This window comes from Dipodomys ordii, unplaced genomic scaffold (assembly GCF_000151885.1).
Source record: "Dipodomys ordii isolate 6190 unplaced genomic scaffold, Dord_2.0 Scaffold66, whole genome shotgun sequence".
Taxonomy (NCBI): domain Eukaryota; kingdom Metazoa; phylum Chordata; class Mammalia; order Rodentia; family Heteromyidae; genus Dipodomys; species Dipodomys ordii.
The window spans coordinates 36888-58709 of NW_012267282.1; the positions used below are offsets into that span (position 1 = coordinate 36888).

Below are 21822 nucleotides of genomic sequence, written 5' to 3' on the forward strand. Positions count from 1 at the left end.
AGTCTCACGGTCTCTCCTGCCCGGGCTGGCTTTGAACCGCGATCCTCAGATCTCAGCCTCCTGAGTAGCTAGGATTACAGGCGTGAGCCACCAGCACCCGGCCTTAGTTTTTCTTTACTATTAAACATTTTCAGTTCTCCATCAAATGTGAATGCTAGCTTTGCTGGGTATATCAGTCTGGGTTGGCAGTTATTGGTTCTTAGGGCTCGTATGGTACTTTCCCAGGCCTTTCTTGCATTCAGTGTTTGTATGGAGAGATCTGCAGCGATTCTAATTTTTTTCCCCATTGTAGTATAGCTCCATCATTTTGCTGCATGCAAGATTGTTTCCTTATTATTCAGATCTATTATTTTTACTATAATTTGTCTAGAAGTGTTTCTGCTATGGGCTCCTGATGGGTTTTTTGTTTTTGCCAGTTCTGGGTCTAAACTCTGGGCCTGAGCGCTGTCCAACTCTTCAGCTCAAGGCTGGCACCCAACCTTTGAGCCACAGCAACACTTCTGGCCCTTCCTGCTTATGTGGTGCTGAGGAATCAGATCCAGGGCCTGATGCATGAAAGACAAGCATTCTACCGCTGAGCCATCTTACCAGGCTGAGCTCCTATTATCAGGTGCTGGTGGCCTGAGCTGTCCAATTCCCTGCCTGAGATATATGGGTCGGGTTCTGGTGGGGTTTGGGCTTCTGGTTCTCTTGCCCTGGACACCCAGGTCTTTTGCTGTCATAGGCTTGATTCACCGGGGGTGCAGTTCCGTTTTCCCCCCTCTGTGGAGGCGTATGCTCAGCTTCTGACTTCAGTTGGGAGGAGTTGGCTGTGTTGCTCAGGCACTGGTCCCCAGACCTGGTCCTGGCCCCCTGCCTGGGGAACACCAGTTGGACCTGTGCTGCTGTGTATCCCTCCTGGGTTACGCAGCCTGGAGTACACAGTTCAAGTTTCTTCCACTGTTGGCTGTTGTGACCCAGGGGCGCTGTTCCTGGCTTGGGCATTTAAGCTCTCTTCCAGGGGCACTCTTGCTCTAGCCTGGCCAGCTGGGTGTACTCCACAGGCTGGTGGAGCTCTCAAACAGTTCCCAGTTTTAATGGGTCCTGTGGTCAAGGTGTTGGGGGAGGGGTCTGAGTCAGGGTCTGGGTGTTCCCACCAGCTCTGGTCTCCCTTGAGGATATACTGTCCCCTGTGGGGTACTCATCTTGGAGCTACTTGTTTTGGTGTGATGTAGGTTGCCGGTTGCTGCAATCAGAGTTTAGTTGAGATGGTTGTGGGCTGGGCCAGGTGGTGGTGGCTCTGCATTTTTCTCCTGTCTCTGCCTTTGTTGATGCTGTTCAGGAAGCACCACAGGATGAGCCTCCGGCCTCCAGCCCAGGGGGGAGGGGGAGCTCCGCACAGGTTCTAAGCACTGGGATTTGTCTGTTTGCACTCAGAAGACCTTGCAGGTCTTCTTGCTCTGGCGTTCTGTGGGCTACCCATGTAGTTCTGGGGTTCCCACTGAGTGGATTTGGTGGGATAGTGCCTCTCTGCTAGGAGAATGAGGGGTAGGGGTGGGATCTTTGTGCAGGCTCCCAGCTCAGAAGTTTCTCTGTTCGTGGCAATCAGCGGGTCCAACACTGGTACCTCGGTCATCTTCTGCTCAGGTGATCTGCAGATGACCCTGTGTCTCAGGGACTCTGGCAGCCCCCACCGGGCTGGGCTGACCACAGCTTGGCGTGCTGCAGCGCAGCCAGTAAAGGTTGGGGGAGGGGTCTTCGTGCTTCTCTTCTGAAATTCTTCCTTTTCTTTTTTTTCCCGTCTCCTGTTTTTCTCTGGGTGTTTGTCTTTTTGTTGTTGTTGGTCTCTTGGGGAAATTAAGCGTTGGAAATCAAACTCTCTGTTTGGTTGGAGAGAGCTGTGGCGATTCCCTACTGCCCTGTCACCATCTTGGTGCCCCTCCCTCATGTATGACTTTTACAAGTAAAATGACTAACTATGCAAAGTTATATTATGTACCACACACAGAAAGTTATCTAAATTATCTCTATAGGTCTAAAGTATTTGTTATCTGGGTCATTACATTTACTCATTAACACAGTAAAAACAATTTGTATGCTAATATGGTTGATAGTTATCTCCTCATAAAATCTGGAGTATCTGAACGTTTCCCTTACAAATGCTTATTCTTTGTGGTGTTAGGGATAAAACACAGGGCCTCATACTCTATCATGCTACACAACTTCTCTAGCACTGAGCCACATCCTTATTCCTCTTATTTATAAAGAAAACTCTTTACAAACTAATAGGTGTTATTAGAATGCTTCTTGTGACACACAATGAGGTGACCCTTCCTGTTGAGGTTTTACCTTACTTGGTACTCATAAATCATTCCTTTTATTTTCTATTTGCTACAAGTTTGTCATTTGTGGAAGCATGGCCCTCGAACTCTGGGCCTGGGTGCTGTCCTTCAGCTCAAAGCTAGTGCTCTACCATTTGAGCCACAGCGCCACTTCCAGCTTTTTCTGCTTATGTGGTACTGAGGAATCAAACCCAGGGCCTCATGCATGCAAGGCAAACACCGAACCACTGAGCTACCTTCCCAGCCCAAATTATAAACTGTTGGTATGTAAAATGTATGCAATTTTGGTAAATCTGCCACTTGTTGATTATAATCCCTCTCAGATAGTTGAACAGATAGTTGCTGGGCTAATGTACCTCCTACAAGTATTATTTATATAAGGTTGCAATGTTTTTCATGTATGCTTACTTGGCAATCTTCTGTGATAATTCCTCGCTCAAGCAGTCATGGTGAGAGCACTGCATTCTAACCTCTTCTCTATCTTTTGTGAGTGTGTCAGTCCTAGAGCCTGGGTGCTGCCTCTGAGCTTCTTTTGTTCAAGGCTAGCGCTGTACCTCTCAAGCCACAGTTCCACTTCAATTTTTTTTTGGGGGGAGGGGTAGTTCAGTGGAGATAAGAATCTCACAGACTTTCCTGCCCAGGCTGGTTTGAATCATGATGCTTACCTTTCAGCCTTCATAGTAGCTAAAATTACAGATGTTAGCCACCTGCACCTGGCATGGTCTTAATTTTTAGTTAGGGTTGAAAAAACAACTCCATCTTGATTTTGACAGTTTATACTACACACAACATTCATCTATAGAACAAAACAGGAAATTATAACAGATCTTTTTCTGAAAAATTTTTTTTCTTGGGTCCGGTCGTGGGGCCTCAACTCTGGGCCTGGGCGCTATCCCTCAGCTCTTCAGCTCAAGGCTACCGCTCTACCACTTGAGCCACACCGCCACTTCCAGCTTTTTTTTCTTTTTGCTTAAGTGGTGCTGAGGAATCGAACCCAGGGCCTAAGGCACGCAAGGCAAGCGCTCTACCACTGAGCCACCTTCCCAGCCCTTTCTAAAAAAATTTTAGAGTCATAAACAAGTAAAATAATTTGAAGAGTAGGGTCTTTTGCCTAAAAAGGAAGACCTTTGTACAAACAAAATTTTGCATGCAATATGAAGTTATTTACTGATTCCCAAAAATGACTTTCCCAGGGTAAGTTCTGATTTAGACAAAGGGAAAAAAATACAACTGAAAGGAAATTGAGAATTCAAGCCACACACTGGTGGCTCACACCTGGAATCCCAGCTACTTAGGTTTTTTTTTGGGGGGGGGGTGCGGTCATGGGGCCTGAACTCTGGGCCTGGGTGCTGTCCCTCAGCTCTTCAGCTCAAGGCTAGCGCTCTACCACTTGAGCCACAGCGCCACTTCTGGCTTTTGCTTATGTGGTGCTGGGGAATCGAACCCAGGGCCTCATGCATGCAAGGCAAGCACTCTACCACTGAGCCACCTTCCCAGCCCAGTCCTAGCTACTTAGGAGGCTGAGATCTAAGGATGGCAATTCAAAGCCAGCCTGGGAAGGAAGTCTGTAAGACTTTTTATTAATTTTTTTGTCAGTCCTAGGACTTGAACTCTGGGCCTGGGTGCTGTCCCTCAGCTCTTCAGCTCATGGCAAGTGCTATATCACCTGAGCCACAGAGCCACTTCCCGTTTTCTGGTGGTTTACTGGAGACAAGTCCCATGGACTTTTCCTGCCCAGGCTGACTTTAAACTGAGATCCTCAGATCTCAGCCCCGAGTAGCTAGGATTACAGGTGTGAGCCACCAGTGCCCGGCTTGTGAAACTCTTACTTCAATTAACCACCAGGAAACCAGAAGTGGTGCTGTGGTTCAAGTAGTAGAGCACTTGCCTTGAGCTAAAGAGCTCAGGGACAGCTCCCAGGCCAGGAGTTCAAACCCCACAACTGACACACAAAAAGTGAAAATTCAGTAAGATATAAGATTCCAGACACTGGGTGAATCATCACAATGAGAGACTCACAGCTAGTAATGAATTTTTTTTTTAATGGAATGTATGAGTAGTGTAATTCTAGCATTCTGGAGGCTGAGGCAGAATTACAACCTCCACGGCATCCTGATCCACACAGAGACCCTAGCTCAAAATGTAAAAACCAATCCCAAAACAAAAAGAATTGGAATAGGTCAGGCTATTCTAAACTATGTTTTCTTGTTTAATACTGACCACAATTACATATGTCTCATTTAACATTCATCACAATCACAATGTATGTCCTATCATTCTATCCCATATAACAGACTGTAAGTCAGAAATCAGGCATAGAGAAGCTAAACAGCACACCCAAGACCAATTAGATAGTTACAAACAGAGGTGAGATTTCAACTTAGTCGAGTTCATGTTCATGCTCCTAGTCACCACCTTCCTTTATAAAATACTACCTTGAAAAGGAGGGTTCCTTGGGCAAGGGTGTCATTATCTAGCAGCACACTTGTAAATGCTGCAAGGCACTCCTACTCTCATCATTCAGAGACCCCCTTCCTGTTGTGTCCAAACTCCAAATGTTATACTAAATCCTAACATCCAAATTACTGTATTTGAATTGTCATGACCCAGTGCCACCATGTCTCAAGCCACAACTTGGAATAGGAAAGTTTGCTGGCAGTTAGTGTTACACTTCCTTCATAGAATAAAAAACTACATCTTGGTTTTGACTACTTTCAAATTTCTTACAAGTATCTCAGCAAAACCAATGAGACCATAAAACTCACACATATTTCCCATTATTTAAAAAATCATTTCTCGGGGCTAGGAAGTTGGCTCAGTGGTAGAGCGCTTGCCTTGTATGCCTGAGGCCCTGGGTTCGATTCCTCAGCACCACATAAGCAAAAAGAAAAAAGCCAGAAGTGGCACCATGGCTTAAGTGGTAGGGCACTAGCCTTGAGCTGAAGAGCTGAGGGACAGTGCTCAGGCCCAGAGTTCAGGCCCCACAACCGGACCAAAAATAAATAAATAAAAAATCATTTCTGTCCTTTAACGATACTTTCTATTTAAGACTTGACTACATGAAAGTACATTTTTAATGGATAATGTGTCTTTTTTTGTTGTTGGTCTTGGGGCTTGAACTCTGGCCAGGGCACTGTCTCTCAGCTCTTCAGCTCAAGGGTAGTACTCTACCACTTGAGCCATAGTGCCACTTCCAGTTTCTGGTGTTTTATTGGAAATGAGTCTCATGGACTTTTCTGCATAAGCTGGCTTTGAACCATGATCCTCAGATCTCAGTCTCCTGAATAGTTAGGATTGCAGGCAAGAGCCATTGGCACCGGCTGTAAATGTCCTTTAACAGCATTTTTCTATGCTGCTACCCAAAATATAGCTAGAATATATAAACTCATATAAAACACAAAAACTTTACTCAGTGTCCCAAAAGACTAGCAGTCAAGTAAACAATAGCATTAAAAACTCACTGGAATATTACTTTCAATCTCTTGGTATAGTAACTCCAACTTTTTTTTTTTTGTCAGTCATGGGGCCTGAACTCTGGGCCTGGGCGCTGTCAAACAGCTCTTCAGCTCAAGGCTAGCACTCTACCGCTTGAGCCACAGTGCCCCTTCTGGCTTTTTCTGCTTATGTGGTGCTGAGGAATCGAACCCAGGACCTCATGCATGCAAGGCAAGCATTCTACCACTAAGCCACCTTCCCAACCCCAACTACACTTTTTTATAGTTCTCAGCAACAATTCTACTTACAATGGTAGACCCATTTGTTTATGTTTCTGGAGAGAATAATGAGGCTAGATATTCTCTCAATCTGTTCAAGTTTTTGTCAGATTGTAGCAGTTAGGGCTTGGTCTAGAATGCTCTTAGGATGCCCAAACATCCCATCTATAATCCCAGCTACTCAGAAGATAGCAATCAGGAGGATGATATTTTGAGATTGGCTACAGAACAGTGTTAGTAAGACTTCATCTCAATCAATTCAAGAAGTCAGGTGTGGTGGTGCATGCAGGGTCCAAGCTATGCAGGTCATAGGTAGGGTTACATCTGAGGCTGACTCCTGGCAAAAACATGATACCATACCTGAAAAGAGCTGGTGGTGTGGCTCAAGTGGCAGGTAAGAGTTCCTAACTAGACAGTTTGAGGCCCTGGGCTCAAATCCCAGTATAAGTTTTATAAAAATGCTCCTAGGTGAAGTAGTAGGATTTTTTAGAAAGAAGAAAACCTAGATGATTATAGGCAAGAGTGAGGAGCTCTGAGATCCCAGCTCAAAGTAACATCTAATAATCCACAAAAAAGCCAGAGTGGAGTTGTTGCTCAAGTGATAGAGTACTAGCCTTGACAGGACAGCATCCACACCCTAAATTCAAGTCCCATAATGGTATACACATGCAAAAAGGAAAAGAACAAACAAAAAACAACCCTGGTGTATCTGTGTTCTGAAATGAAATTTGTAGTTTTCCACCCCAGGATCAATTATGTGAGATACAATAGTGTAGTAACAAGATTGAAATCATGGTTGGGAATGTGGCTTAGTAGTAGAGTGCTTGCCTAGGATGCATGAAGCCCTGGGTTCTATTCCTCAGTACCACAAAAACCAAAAAACCCAGAAGTGGCACTGTGGCTCACGGTAGAGTGCTAACCTTGAGCAAAAAAAAAAAAACCAAAAGACAGCGCCTAAACCCTGAGTTCAAGCCCCAGGACTGGCCAAAAATAAAAAAAAAATTTTGAAAAGGTTGAAAGCATTTTCATGTAGGTTCAATTTGTACAGCATTTCTCCAGAAGTTCTGCAATACACAGTAAAGCTATTGTTCCTGGAGAGTGTTGTATATTCAATACATTAGTAAGTGATTTCTCTGGTACTATTTGTTTGGTATCTTAACTAACAAGCTACTAACCAGTGCTGCCCACACTGACTACATGTGAATAACTGCTCCCCAGTATGAGCTATCTGGTGAACTATAAATGGAGAGTGCTGGCTGAAGATAACCCCACACTGATTACACTTATAGCCTTCCTCTCCAATATGAATCCTCTGGTGCTTAATGAGGTCATTCTTCCAGATGAAGGCTTTCCCACACTGATAACATTCATAGGGTTTCTCTCCAGTATGAATTCTCTGATGAACAATAAGGGCAGAAGTCTGACTAAAGGATTTTCCACAATCGTGACATTCATATGGTTTCTCACCAGTGTGGGTTCTCTGATGTGAAAAAAGATGAGAGCTTCTACTGAAGCCTTTCCCACAATCTTTACATTCAAAAGGCCTCAGTCCAGTGTGAATTCTATGATGAACAACAAGGTGAGACCTCTGGCTGTATGACTTCCCACATTCATTACATTCATATGGCCGAACTCTGATATGAGTTCTTTGATGCAGAATGAGATGAGTGCTCTGCCTAAATGACTTTCCACACTCAGGACACTCATAGGGTTTCTCTCCAGTATGAGTCCTCTGGTGCCTAATGAGCCGGGAGCTGTGAACAAAGGACTTCCCACACTGATGGCATGTGTACAGCTTGTCTCCTGTGTGTGTCCTCTGGTGGGTAACCAGGTGGGAGAACCAGCTGAAAGACTGTCCACACTCTTTGCATTCATAGGGCTCCTCACCAATATGGGTTTTTTGATGTCCAATAAGGTGTGAACTCCGGCTGAAAGATTTTCCACATTCTTTACATTCATAAGGCTTCTTTCCACTGTGAATAAGCTGGTGCCTGGTAAGATTAGAGTGCCAGCTGAAGAATTTTCCACATTCCTTACATTCATAGGGTTTTTCTCTATGTTTACCTTTTGATATGCAAAGAGCTGTACCAAGAATGTGAGAGTTGTCATTATCATGGCACTTGTAGGAGGTATCTCTAGTGTAAGTTCTTGCAAACTGAATAAGGTGGATGTTTTCAGAGGTTTGACCACGTTCATTAATGTTGCTTGAACAGCTCTCCTGACGCCCACTCAATTCTGACTCATGTTTTAAACTTTTGGTTTGTGAATCACAATTACTCAAATACTTTCCCAGTATGAGTTGAGCAGGAAGAAGACAGCTTCCCTCATATTTACATTCACAAACCTTCTCTTGGTAACTTACTTTCTTTTGATGAAATGTCACTTGTCTCAAATGTCTCTTCTGATTTTCTTGATATTTGCCTATGTGGTCTCCACATTTCCAGACATCATCCAATGAGAAATACCACAGATCATCCCTTGTAGTTCCTTTAACTTTAATATTACAGGTTTTTTTATCTCCAGAAGTCTTCGTACTGGAAATTGATTTAATTTCTGAATCTGAAAGAAATGAAAAGCTTTTGTGTAACTAAAGAAAGTATGAATACTGGGTTGTTTATAAGGCTACAGAACATAAAACATATTTACACCTGCTTCCTTTTATGTTTTTTTTTTTTGCCAGTCATGGTGCCTGAACTCTATGCCTGGGCACTGTCCCTCAGCTCTTCAGCTCAAGGCTAGTGCTCTACCACTTGAACCACAGCACCACTTCCAGCTTTTTCTGCTTATGTGGTGCTGAGGAATCGAACCCAGGGCCTCATGCATGCAAGGCAAGCACTCTACCACTGAGCCACCTTCCCAGCCCCCCAGTTATGGTTTCTTAAGTTCAGTAGAAAAGGAGAAAGGGAAACACTGAGCTATAAAAACACAAGGAACAAGATAAGAAAGAAGCACCCACAGTTCTAAGCAGGAACACATGGTGCCAGAAGATTCAGTGGGGTAGCAGTAAGGAAATTCCAGAGAAAGAGCTGCCTTCCTATTTCCTAAATATTAATATACACAATTGTACATTGTTGCAGGATGTCCCCTAACGCTTCACACTTAATATCCTTAAACTATGAGTCTAATCACATGTAAGTGATCCCTTCTATTCAAACCAGCAAAGCAGAAGACTAAGGCCCTGACACACAGCCCTCTCAGAAGGGCCACAGTATAATCTAGAAGAGTAACCACTCAGAAGTCTAACTGAAGCTTTATTATTGCTGTGGCTGAATTTAGACAAGTTACTAAACTCTAAAACACATTTTGTTCATCATAACCCAAGGATGATGGTATTTATCAGTAAGGTAATCACAAGCGTGCGCGCGCGCACACACACACACACACACACACAATGAGCCTATCATAGTTTCTGTCATATTTAGGTCAAAGAAATGTCACAGATAGCCAGACACCAGTGGCTCATGCCTGTAATCCTAGCTACTCAGGAGGCTGAGATCTAAGGATCGCCGGTCAAAGCCAGCCTGGGCAGGAAAGTATGTGAGACTCTTATATCCAATTAACTACCAAAAAACCAGAAGTGGTGGTATAGCTTAAGTGGTAGAGTGTTTGCCTTGAGCTAAAGAGCTCAGGGCCAGTGACCAGGCCCAGAGTTCAAGCCCCAAGCCTGGAAAAAAAAAAAAAGCTACTAATTGTAACCCTTACACTAATTTTCTACTGTCACCTTTGATTCCTTTGGCCTGAGACACTGCTCTTGTTGGAATGCTGAATGTTCCCAAAGATCCACACGTTAAAGGCCTGGTTTCCACCATGGCACTACTAAGAGGTAGTAAGAGCATTAACAAGGAGGGAAGGGAGTTCCAAGGAGGTACTTAATTCATTTGGGGCATGCCATTGAAGGGGAAAATGGGAATCCAGCACCTTCCTGTTTACCTTTGCTTCCTGTACATAAGGCAAGTTTGAGGCCCTGAGCTCAATCCCAGTGCTGACAAAAACACAAATTTTATAAAAACCCTCCTAGGCTAAGTAGCAGGATTTTGTTTAGAAAGAAGAAAACCTAGTCAAGTGCTGGTGGCTCTTGCCTATAATCCTAGCTAGGATTATAGCTCTGAGAAGCTCTGAGATACCAGTTCAAAGCCAGCCCAGGGAAGAAAGTCTGTGAGACTCTTATATCCAATTACCCACAAAAATGCCAGAAGTGGAGCTGTTGCTCAAATGGTAGAACCCTAGCCTTGAACGAAAAAGTTAAAGGATAGCACCCAAGCCACATTTTGCTCTGCCACATGGTCTCACCAGGAGTCACTATCTTACCAGTGGCCAAATCCACTGGCCCACTGGTTAGAGTATTATAACCCTTTTCTCTTCATAGGACAATTATCTCAGGCATTTTGCTGTGGTGATGGAAAGCTGACTAGTACAAACATCAATATTAACAATGGTAAGATAAACACTGCAGGAAACTAACTCAGAACTTGAAGTCTTACCCATATTCTCCTAGATGGTCTACGAGTCTGTTCTCTATGAATGCTAATGCACATAATTTGCCTGCTTAAGTGCTGTATTTGTTTTTCAGTCTCCTTAATATGTAATATTGTAATTGCATTTCTAGAACAAAACACAACTTACACAATACTACGTCTTAGTATATAACTGAGCTTGAACTATGTCCTAGAAAGAAGATATACTGAAGTCCCAATATCCAGTATCTTAGTATGTGCCCTTTTTGGAAATAAAAATCATATAATGAGTAAAGATGAGGTAAGATTGCAGCGAATGAACATCTAATTCAGTATAAATGGTATTCTTAGAAAAAAGGGAGAAAACAGCTGGGTACCAATGGCTCATGCCTGTAATCCTAGCTAATCAGGAGGCTGAGATCTGAGGATCACCATTCAAAGCCAGCCCAGAAAGACAAAGAGACTTTTATCTGTAATTAACCACCAGAAAACCAGAAGTGGAACTATAGCTCAAAGTGGTAAAATAGTAGCCTTAAGCAAAGGATCTCAGGGACAGAATCCAGGCCCTGAGTTCAAGCTGTAGCATAACCAGCAAAAAAACAAAAAGCGGGGGGAGGGGAAGGTCACAGAAATAGATGATCAGAGAAACTCCATATGAAGGAGAACTAAGAATGGAGTAATGCACCCACAAACCAACAAGTCATTGTGAGATTATTAGAAGGTGAAAGAGGCAGAAGGATCCTCTCCTAGAAGCCTGGCATAGACCCACTGACACCTTGATTTTGAATTTTTAGCCTCCAGAACTGTGAGGCATGAGGCAAAGTCTCTCGTTTTAAGTCACTTAGTTTCTTTAACATGTTTCGTATACCTTACCCAAAATTGTTCTGAGTAAAAGTGTTTCAGAGTTTGGATTTCTTCATATGTTAGAATATTTGCATATATAAGGAGATATGGGGGGATTCAGGTCCAAACACAAATAATTCACTTATGTACCATATGTGCATATATGCACATAAGCTGAAGGTAGTTTTATACAATATTTTAAGTAGTTTTAATGCATGACACAAAGTCTCTACACATTAAACCATCAGGAAGCAAGGGAGTTATTATCTCAGTGCCCACACAGATGGTCTGTGGTTACCTAGCATAATCATCATCATTCCTGTGATTTTATATGATACATGATACTGATCAGCAACCATTTCTTACACACACATTTTTTTCTTTTTGGTCTGGCATGGGACTTGAACTCAGCCTGGGTGCTGTCCCTGAGGTTTTCAGTTCAAGGCTAGCACTCTACCACTTTGCATCACAGCTCCACTTCCAGTTTTCTAGTAGTTAACTGCAGTTAAGAGTCTTATGGACTCTCCTGCCTGAGCTGGCTTTGAACTACAATCCTCAAATCTCCTGAGTAGCTAGGATTATAGGCATGAGCCACAAGTACACAGCCATAAAAAGCTTTAAAAAAAAAAACAAACTTGTATATCCATGTTCCTTGCTGCACTATTCACAATAGTCAAGTTATAGAAATAGCCTAGATGCCCTACAATAGATAAGTGGATCAAAACAATGTGATACCTATACACAAAGGGATTTAACACAGCCCATAGAAAGAATAATGTCATTTGCAGGGACATGGATGGACCTAGAACAAATCATGTTAAGTGAGGTAAGCCAAGCTCACAAAGACAAACAGTGCACATTTTCTCTCATATGCAGAAGCCAGATCTAAAATACACAAAGAGATGATAAATTGCACAGGACTCTAGTCATTCATATACAGTGAGACCAAAGGAAGATACTCTTAGAAGAACACCAAAGCACAATGTCTCTGTGCCTCTAATCATATAAAATAATATTTAACGAGGGCTGGGAAGGTGGCTCAGTGGTAAAGCGCTTGCCTTGCATGCATGAGGCCCTGGGTTCAATTCCTCAGCACCACATAAGCAAAAAGAAAAAATCCGGAAGTGGCGCTGTGGCTCAAGTGGTAGAGCGCTAGCCTTGAGCTGAAGAGCTGAGGGACAGCGCCCAGGCCCAGAGTTCAGGCCCCACGACCGGATCCCAAAAAAAAAATAATAATAATAATATTTAACGAAATATTATTTCCCAGAGATGGAAAAAAAGTTTTTTTCTTTGTTGTGTTATCTTTTTGTTTTGATAGATTTATCTGTAAGGAGGGTTAAAAAGGGCACAGAAATGGAGGAACAAAGGGTAAACCAATGCACCCATAGTACTCACTAGACAGTTGAAAATGTTGAAAATGAGCTATACAACTTCTAGATATGGTCAGAAGAGAAAATCTGTGAGAGCACAAAGGAAGAGGTGACACTGTTGACAAAGAAATGTACTCATTATCTGACTTATGTAACTGTAACCCCTCTGCACATGACCTTTATAATAACAACAATAACAATAAATATAATTTTTTTTTGTTGGTTGTGGAGCTTGAACTCTGGGCCTGAGTGCTGTCCCTGAGCTCTTCAGATCAAAGCAAGCACTCTACCACTTGAGCCACAGCACCACAGGTTTTCTGGTGGTTTATTGGAGATAAGAGTTTCACGGACTTTCCTGCCCAGGTTGGCTTTGAACCTCGATCCTCAGATCTCAGCCTCCTGAGTAGCTAGGATTACAGGTGTGAGCCACCTGCGCCCAGCTATAAATAGAATTATTAAATAAATTAAAATTTTTAAAGTATTTTCATATTTACTCTTCATTAGTTTAAAGATATCCTGGTCATGTAAGTGAATGAATACACATACAAGTGCATGGCATAAATAGGTCAAAAGAAAAACAGCCGGGTGCTGGTAGCTCATGCCTGTAATCCTAGTTACTCAGGAGGCTGAGATTTGAAGATCGCAGTTCAAAGCCAGCCTGGACAGAAAAGTCCATGAGACTCTTTTTTTGTCGGTCGTGGGGCTTGAACTCTGGGCCTGGGCGCTGTCCCTCAGCTCTTCAGCTCCAGGCGAGCGCTCTACCACTTGAGCTACAGCGCCACTTCCGGTTTTCTGGTGGTTTATTGGAGATAGGAGTCTCACGGTCTTTCCTGTCCGGGCTGGCTTTGAACCGCGATCCTCAGATCTCAGCCTCCTGAGTAGCTAGGATTATAGGCGTGAGCCACCAGCGCCCGGCTCCATGAGACTCTTATCTCCAAATAACCACTAGAAAATCGGAAATGGCACAGTGGCTCAAGCAGTAGAGTGCTCATCTTGAGCTGAAGAGTGCAGGGACAGCACCTAAGCCCAGAGTTCAAGCCCCACGACCGACCAAAAAAAAGAAAAAAGAAAAACAAATTTTAATGAAGAAATAAGATACCTTTTTCTCCAAATGCAAACAAAGTGTGCTAGGAGTGCAGAAAAAAGACTAGTGAAGAGAAACAGAAAGTAGATAACCCTGAACCCCTCTCAGAAACATGGACCTAGAGAGTCATGACCTTATCTCAAGAGGTTCCAGCCCCTGGAGGGCCACATGGATCACTGTCTGACAGCTCCCATTTGGTCCTTACCTGGTTGGGTCTCACGGTAAATCCTTCTCTCCACCAGCCAGGGCTCTTCCCCTTTCTCCAAACAATGAATCACATCTGGCTTAGGAAGGTGAAACCCTGTTCATATGACAGATAAACGACTGTGTAAGAGTGGGAGGGCTTCAGAGCAGAAATAAACAGGAGTTCTAGGTTCAGCTCATCTTCACCACTGCACATGTCTTGTGGCTACTCTGAAAACTGACTATGTAAGGATGTAAAGTAAGTGAAGAAAACACAAAGTGTGGGGCTGGGAAAGTGGCTCAGTGGTACAGCGCTTCTTGCATGCATGATGCCCTGGGTTCAATTCCTTAGCACCACATAAGCAAAAAGAAAAAAGCTGGAAGTGGCCCTGTGGCTCAAGTGGTAGAGCATTAGCCTTGAGCTGAAGAGCTGAGGGACAGCGCCCAGGCCCAGAGTTCAGGCCCCACGACCAGACCCCCCAAAAAAAAGAAAGAAAGAAAACACAAAGTGTTAAAATCCAGTGAAACTAATTTTTCCACAAAAGCAGAGAATAAAACCCTGCTCTATGTACTAACAAAATCAGGTCACTAAACAAAAAGTCCACCATTTGACACAGGTCTCAGGCTCTGTACCAGTGAAGGTCACTACAGTGACTTCTTCAAAACAAAGGACAGTCTTACTCAAGAAAACCAGATTCTTGTAATTCTCCAACATCACATCTTTATATATGAACTGCTGAGCAGCATCCAGAAGCTTCCATTCTTCCTCGGTAAAATCCACCAGCACATCCCTGAAGGTCACTAATGTCTAAAATATCAAACAAGTTTGTACTTATCCACATACATACTTTTGCCTTTCCATTCATGATCCCCAACAGAAAGAGGGTGGGCTTGCAACCATGGACCAGAATCTGGTCCATGACTTGTGTCATGTTTATGTTTAGGGACTTTTAAGTTGAAAATGAATGACTCCTAGGTATATATTGTCCAAAAGGTCCATGAGTGCTTTAGGTTAAGGAACTATCAGAAGCATTTCATTTAAATCAAGTTTATGCATGTACAGAAGGAAGAATCTCACACCAAAACTTAATTCACGTGATTATAACATGTTGAAATAAGAATCTTGTTCGTGGCAGAAAAACAGAAGAAGAAATACAGGTCAATTATGCCTTAATATTTAAAAAAAAAAAACCAAAGCCAGATGCTGGTAGCTGATGTCTATAATCCAAGCAACTCAGGAGGCAGATTTGAGGACTGCAGTAGAAAGCCTGACTGAACAGGAAAATCTGTAAGGTTTGTATCTCCACTTAACTCCCAAAGAAGACAAAGTGGAGCTGTGGTTCAAGAGTGCTAGCCCATGGGCTGGGAAGGTGCTCAGTGGTAGAGTGCTTGCCTTGCATGCCTGAGCCCTGGGTTCCATTCTTCAGCACCACATAAGCAAAAACAAAAAAAGCCGAAGTGGCGCTGTGGCTCAAGTGGTAGAGCGCTAGCCTTGAGCTGAAGAGCTGAGGGACAGCACCCAGGCCCAGAGTTCAAGCCCCACGACCGGACCCAAAAAAAAAAAAAAAAAAAAAAAGAGTGCTAGCCCTGGCTAGGAATGTGGTTTAATGTACAGTGCTTGCCTACCATGTATGAAACCCTGGGTTCACAGGGCTGGGAAGGTGGCTCAGTGGTAGAGTGCTTGCCTTGCATGCATGAGGCCCTGGATTTGATTCCTCAGCAGCACATAAGCAGAAAAGTGGTACTGAGGCTCAAGGGGTAGAACACTAGCCTTGAGCTGAAGAGCTGAGGGACAGTGCCAAGGCCCAGAGTTCAGGACCCATGATTTGCAAATAAATAAATCTAAAAAAAAAGAAAAGAAAAAAATGAAACCCTGGCTTCAATTCTCAGTACCACATAAACAGAAAAAGCCAGAAGTGGCTCTGTGGCTCAAGTGGTAGAGGGCTAGCCTTGAGCAAAAAAGAAGGGACAGTGCCCAGGCCCCGAGTTCAAGCCCCAGGACTGGCCAAAAAATAAAAGGACTAAACACAGACCCAGCAATCTCACTCCTTGGTATTTACCAAAATGACCTCAAACAAGGCCATTATAAACTACCAGCACAACCATTTTCATTATAGCATTATTTACCATAGCTAAGATATGGAACCAACCCAGCTGCCCCTCAGTAGATGAATGGATCAAGATGTGATATATATACACAATGGAGTTCTATGCTTGCATTAGAATGACATTGCCTCATTGATAAGGAAATGGAAAACCTGGAGAAAATTAGATTAAGTGAAGTAAACCAGGCCTAATTAAAAGTAGATTGCACAGTTTCCCTCATTTGATATAAGAGAATATTTCTATTCTATTCTTTCTTTATTTTATTGTCAAGGTAATGTATAGAAGGGTTACAGTTACATAAGGTAGGGAGTACATTTCTTGTTAAACTTGTTACCCTCTCCCTTACTTTTCTCCTACTTTCCCTCTCCTCCCCCGCCCCCAAACCTCCCCTTCTATGATATTGTTAACAGGGGATTTCAATAGCCAATTGCTAAGTGCATAGGCCCATACATAATGAAGTATCAACATGAACTCCAAGAATTGGAAAAAAGAGGTTCTTATTATGTCCTGTATGCAGTTATTTCCTGAGTGCTGAGATCAGAGGCATGTACCCAGCTATGAATCATAATTTCAATAATTGTTTAGAAATCTCTTTTGTGCTATTCTTTTGCTGGAAATAAGCTCTGAGTTGCACTACTTATTTGTTCTTTGCATTTTTATCTCAGATGAACACAAGTTTAACACAACCTAAAAATAAGTTGATTTGTTTCTGAATTTAGTGCTTATCAAGAGACACTTTGTACTTTAAATATTAGTCCCTAGTCTTTTAGATCATGTCATGTAGATTTTTCCACTTGGATATACCCAATTTTTTCCTACTTTTATGTATCTTCGAAATTGTCCATTATCAAAGAAGAAGTGGTTTCTCATTGATTTTTTTTTTTTGGGTCGGTCATGGGGCTTGAACTTTGGGCCTGGGCGCTGTCCCTCAGCTCTTCAGTTCAAGGCGAGTATTCTACCACTTGAGCCACAGTGCCTCTTCCAGTTTTCTAGTGGCTTATTGGAGATAGGAGTCTCACAGACTTTCCCTACCAGGCTGGCTTTGAACAGTGATCCTCAGATCTCAGCCTCTTGAGTAGCTAGGATTACAGGTGTGAGCCACTGGTGTCCAGCGTCATTTTAACTCAATTTTCAGCCAGTTTGGGGTAACTTCTCAGCTGCATGTCTCCTTCCTGAAAAACTCTCTCCCCTTGGTACGCTGCACTATAACAGGCTTTCAGCCTTACTTTGTAGAAGGCTCTGGCTCAGCTACCTTCATGAGCTATCAGTTCTACCAACCTGATTGTTTTCAGTTTTGCTTAGCTTTGTCTCTGTGACTTCTTCAGACCTCTCATTCACCCCCTCATTGTTTAGGCGGTGGTCAGATCCAGAGTGCCCACACCTCCCTCAGTTCTACTTAAGCTACTTTGAATTCTTCAAAACGCCCTGGTGCTCTCAAAACTTCACAAATCCAAATTTTATACTTATGTGGAAAAATTACAAGTCATCATTTTATGTTTTAAGATAAATGTGGTTGCCTCTAGTTTTAACTCCTGTTAAACGCACACCCCGAACACTTGCTCACAATATCCCACTGTGGAGCTGAGGGTCCACACACAGGTCATGTAACAGAGCTTCCTGCTGTGGAGCTGAGGGTCCACACACAAGCCATGTCACATTAGCTCTCTCTCAACTTTTTAGCCTACTTTCCTGTCCAAGCCTGCAGGAAGTTCCCTCTCAAGAAGGAGGCAGAGGCAATGTTTCCCACCTGGGTATTCCCAGAAGGTGCTGCAACCAGGACCCTATCTTCCTCAGAACTATGTGTCTGGGTATAGTGACCCTTGGTAATTACCTAAGTTCTCACCATGCTCCTCCAGACAGATATCCCCATAGGAAGCACAGTTCACACAGCCAGCATCACAGAGGTCCCTGACAGATACCAGAATTTCTAGCTTTCTCATCATCCAAGGGTGGGGTGAAAAGCTATGGGCTTAATGCCTTCGTGTGGCTAAAACACACGTCATCAAAACCCTTAAGTACACCCACTTGACTTGCCTATATTACTGCTAAACCTGTATTTCTTTTGAATTGAGGAAAATAAAACTACACTACAAATAAAGCAAAAAAAAAAAAAAAAAAAAACCAGGGCTGTTTGAGATACACCTGCTGAAGTTCTGATACAAGAGAAGTGAAAAGGAATACCTAGCTGGGTGACAAGGAAAGCAGTCCAATATACCTGGGAATAGGCAGACAGCAACACAGGTTCCATGCCTTCCTTGAATGGCAGGAGAGTCCTGAGAAGCAAAGAAAGAAAGGGGTATGAGGACAGTGTGCTGAGGGGCTCTCCAAACTGTCATGCCAGCAAGCTAAAACACAAGATACCAATTACAGAGAGGAACTACAGAAGGATTTCATAAGTAAATCTACAATAACTCAAACTCCCAAAATACAGGAGTTATATAAACTGTATCTGCTAGAAATTTCCAGCTGAAAGTATACTGATATCTCCTATTCACACTGAAATGCAAAAAAACTCAATGGATTGATGAGGGAAAAAATAGACAGATGGACTGAGCATGGCGGTACATGACTGTGATCTTAGTCAGTACTCAGGAGGCTGAGGCAGGAAGAAAATGAGGACCCTAAGTCTGTGGCAGTCTGGGCTACTCAACAAGACCTTATCTAAAAATAAAAAATGGCATAGGAAAATATTAATGGTAGGGTCTATATGAGGGGCTTTGTAAGTATTCATCATAAAATTCTTTTGGGGCTGGGAATGTGGCTTAGTAGTAGATTGCTTGCCTAGCATGCACGAAACCCTGGGTTCAATTCCTCAGTACCAATAAACAGAAAAACTTGGAAGGGGCTCTGTGGCTCTTGTGGTAGAATGCCTTGTGCAAAGGAAGCTCAGGGACAGTGCCCAGGTCCTGCGTTCAAGCCCCAGGACTGGCAAAAAAAAAAAAATCTTTTGATTTAGCTATATCAACTTTCATCAAAATTCAGGACACAGAAGACGAAGCAGCAGTTAGGTACTAAACAGAAAGAAGTCAAGATGATGCCCTGGAAAGTGAGTTTCAAGTCAGCAATACATATCCTACACAGTCAAAGGGACTCTGTTAACATATCTGCAACTGGAGACTGAAAAGCCACAGCTAACAAGATATATGTTAGAAAGAGTACTGCAAAAGAAATTAGGAGTTGCTGCCAGCAGAAGAGAAATGTTAGCAATGACAAAATTCTTTTCCCTTAAAAAATGCTTTTAGCCGAGCACCAGTGGCTCATAGTTGTAATCCTGGCTACTCAGGAGCCTGACTCAAAGCCAGTCAGCGCAGGAAAGTCACTGTGGGACTCTTTTTTTTTTTGGCTAGTCCTAGGGCTTGAATTCAGGGCCTGGGCTCTATCCCCAAGCCTCATGGTGCTCAAGGTTAGCACTCTACCACTTGAGCCACAGCACCAGCCACTTCTGGCTTTTTCTGAGTGGTTAACTGGAGATAAGAATCTCATGGGGGACCCAAAAAAAAAATTCTCACGGACTTTCCTACCCACGCTGGCTTCAAATGTGATTCTCAGATCTCATTCTCCTGAGTAGCTAGGATTCCAGGTATGAGCCACCAGTGCCCGGAGTGAATTGACTGTTTTTACAAATGTAACTTAAGGCAATATGTTAACATATATTTCTTTTTTCTCATTGACTTCACTAAAAATTCAGTTATTAAATCTGTCATACATGTTGGTGATTTAGTCTTTTTTTTTGGGGGGGGGGGTCCAGTCGTGGGCCTGAACTCTGGGCCTGGGGACTGTCCCTCAGCTCTTCAGATCAAGGCTAGCACTCTACCACTTGAGCCACAGTGCTACTTCCGTTTTTTACTTTTTGCTTATGTGGTGCTGAGGAATTGAACCCAGGGCCTCATGCATGCAAGGCAAGCGCTCTACCACTAAGCCACCTTCCCAGCCCCACATGTTGGTGATTTAATACTGATAACTCTGCATCCTTTGTTTCCAGAAGATTTGATTCACATGGATTTAAGTATTGTCCTGAGCAGAATTTGTTGATAGTGCTCATATTAAATCTTGATAAGCAGATCTTAATTTACAATGTGCATCTAAAATCTCTGCCCTTGTGATTGGAAAATGCCAAGGGCTAAAAATACATGCTATAGAAAGAAATAAAGACCAAAGAACCAGTTTTCAAAAAGGAGCAGGAGTGGAGCTGGGAAAGTGGCTCAGTGGTAGAATGCTTACTCAGCATGCATGAGGCCCTGGGTTCGATTCCTCAGCACCACAAAAGCAGAAAAAGCTGGAAGTACTGCTGTGGCTCAAATGGTAGCCTTGAGCTGAAGAGCTGAGGGACAGTGCCCAGACTCAGAGTTCAGGCCCCATGACTGACCAAAAAAAAAAAAAAAGCAGGAGTATGTGAAATTCACCTTTCAGGAGACTCTACAAGATGGAGAAACACATGTAACAAAACGTAAGAGAAGTAGGTCTGGTACAGTGAACAGTTAATGCTGAGGTGGTTTAAAGGGGTTATGGAGGGACTGGCTTAGGGGTACATGCCAGTAATCTCAGATACTGGGAAGAAGAGACAGCTAAGGGCTAGACAGAGTAAAAAGTCAGCAAAAACTCATCTCAACAAATAAACCAGGAATTATAGTATAAACCTCTAATTCCAACTAGTCTGAGGATTACCCAGGCAAAAAAAAACATGACCCTACCTGAAAAATAACTGAAGCAAAAAGGGCTGAGTATCTGGCTCAAGTGGTAGAGTGCTAGCCTTGAGTGAAGAGCTGAGGGACAGCGTTCAGGCCCATGACTGGACCAAAAAAAAAAGTTAGAGAGCTGGGCTGTTGGCTCATGCCTGTAGTCCTAGCTACGCAGGTGGTTAAAATTGAAGAATCACCGTTGCAAGCCAGCCTGGGCAGAAAAGTCCCCTTGAGACTCTTATCTCCAAATCTCCAATTAACCACTCAAAAACTGGAAGTGGTGCTCTGGCTCAAAGTGGTAGAGCACTAGCTCTGAGCAAAAAATGCTCATGGACAGTGCCCAAGCCCTGAGTTCAAGTTCCATGACCAAGAAAGAAAAAAAAAGTCATACTAGATGTTAAGTGACATATGTTATCAAAATGCACTAAAGAAAACTAGTGTTGAGGAAAAAATTAAAATTATACAAATTGAACTTATGCACTGCCTCAAAAAATAAAAGAGGGCCAACAAAGACATCCCTCAGTTAATCTGAATTTTTAAAAATGGACTGGAGATTCAGCTAAAATGGTAAAGAACCAGTAGTGAGCAGAAACTCAAGCAAGAGTTCCAGGTACACGCACACACACGCACGCGCGCAAGGAGACTAAAGACTTTAAAATAAAAACAACACGCAAATCTGCGTGCTCTTAACTGAAAGCAGCAAAGCACTGATTCTGCGTGCGGTCGTGGGCTTGACTCCGGCCTGAGCACCGTCCTCAGGGTGAGCGGCTCTAGGCTAGGGCTCTGGTACTTTGGGCCACAACGCCATTTCTGGCTTTTTGTTGGTTAAACGGAGCTAGGAGTCTCACGGGCCTTCCTGTCCAGGGCTGGCTTCGAACCGTGATCCTCAGATCTCAGCCTCCAGCCCGCACGCCGGCCTCAGTATCTGTACTGACCGGTCACGAGATGGCAATCCCCGTGCCCCCTTCGCACCGGATCACAGCGAAGCGGCGCGTCAGGGAACCGACGCCGGCCGCGGCCGGGACCCCCACACGGCCCCTCCAGCCGGGCGGGGAAGACGCCCGCGCTC

The 21822-nt window shown here is 43.4% G+C and overlaps 1 protein-coding gene across 1 annotated transcript in view; it reads right to left on the bottom strand.

Annotated features, from left to right (window-relative positions):
- Znf268 (zinc finger protein 268) overlaps positions 1-21822 on the bottom strand; it is a 25465-nt gene that overhangs the window by 3417 nt on the left and 226 nt on the right. The window contains exons 2-4 of the mRNA XM_013023025.1: positions 18290-18347; positions 14650-14776; positions 13991-14086 (exon numbers count right to left, since the gene is read on the bottom strand). Of these exons, the coding sequence (XP_012878479.1) occupies positions 13991-14086; positions 14650-14776; positions 18290-18322 (256 nt within the window). The 5' untranslated portion in view covers positions 18323-18347. The remainder of the gene's footprint in view (positions 1-13990; positions 14087-14649; positions 14777-18289; positions 18348-21822) is intronic.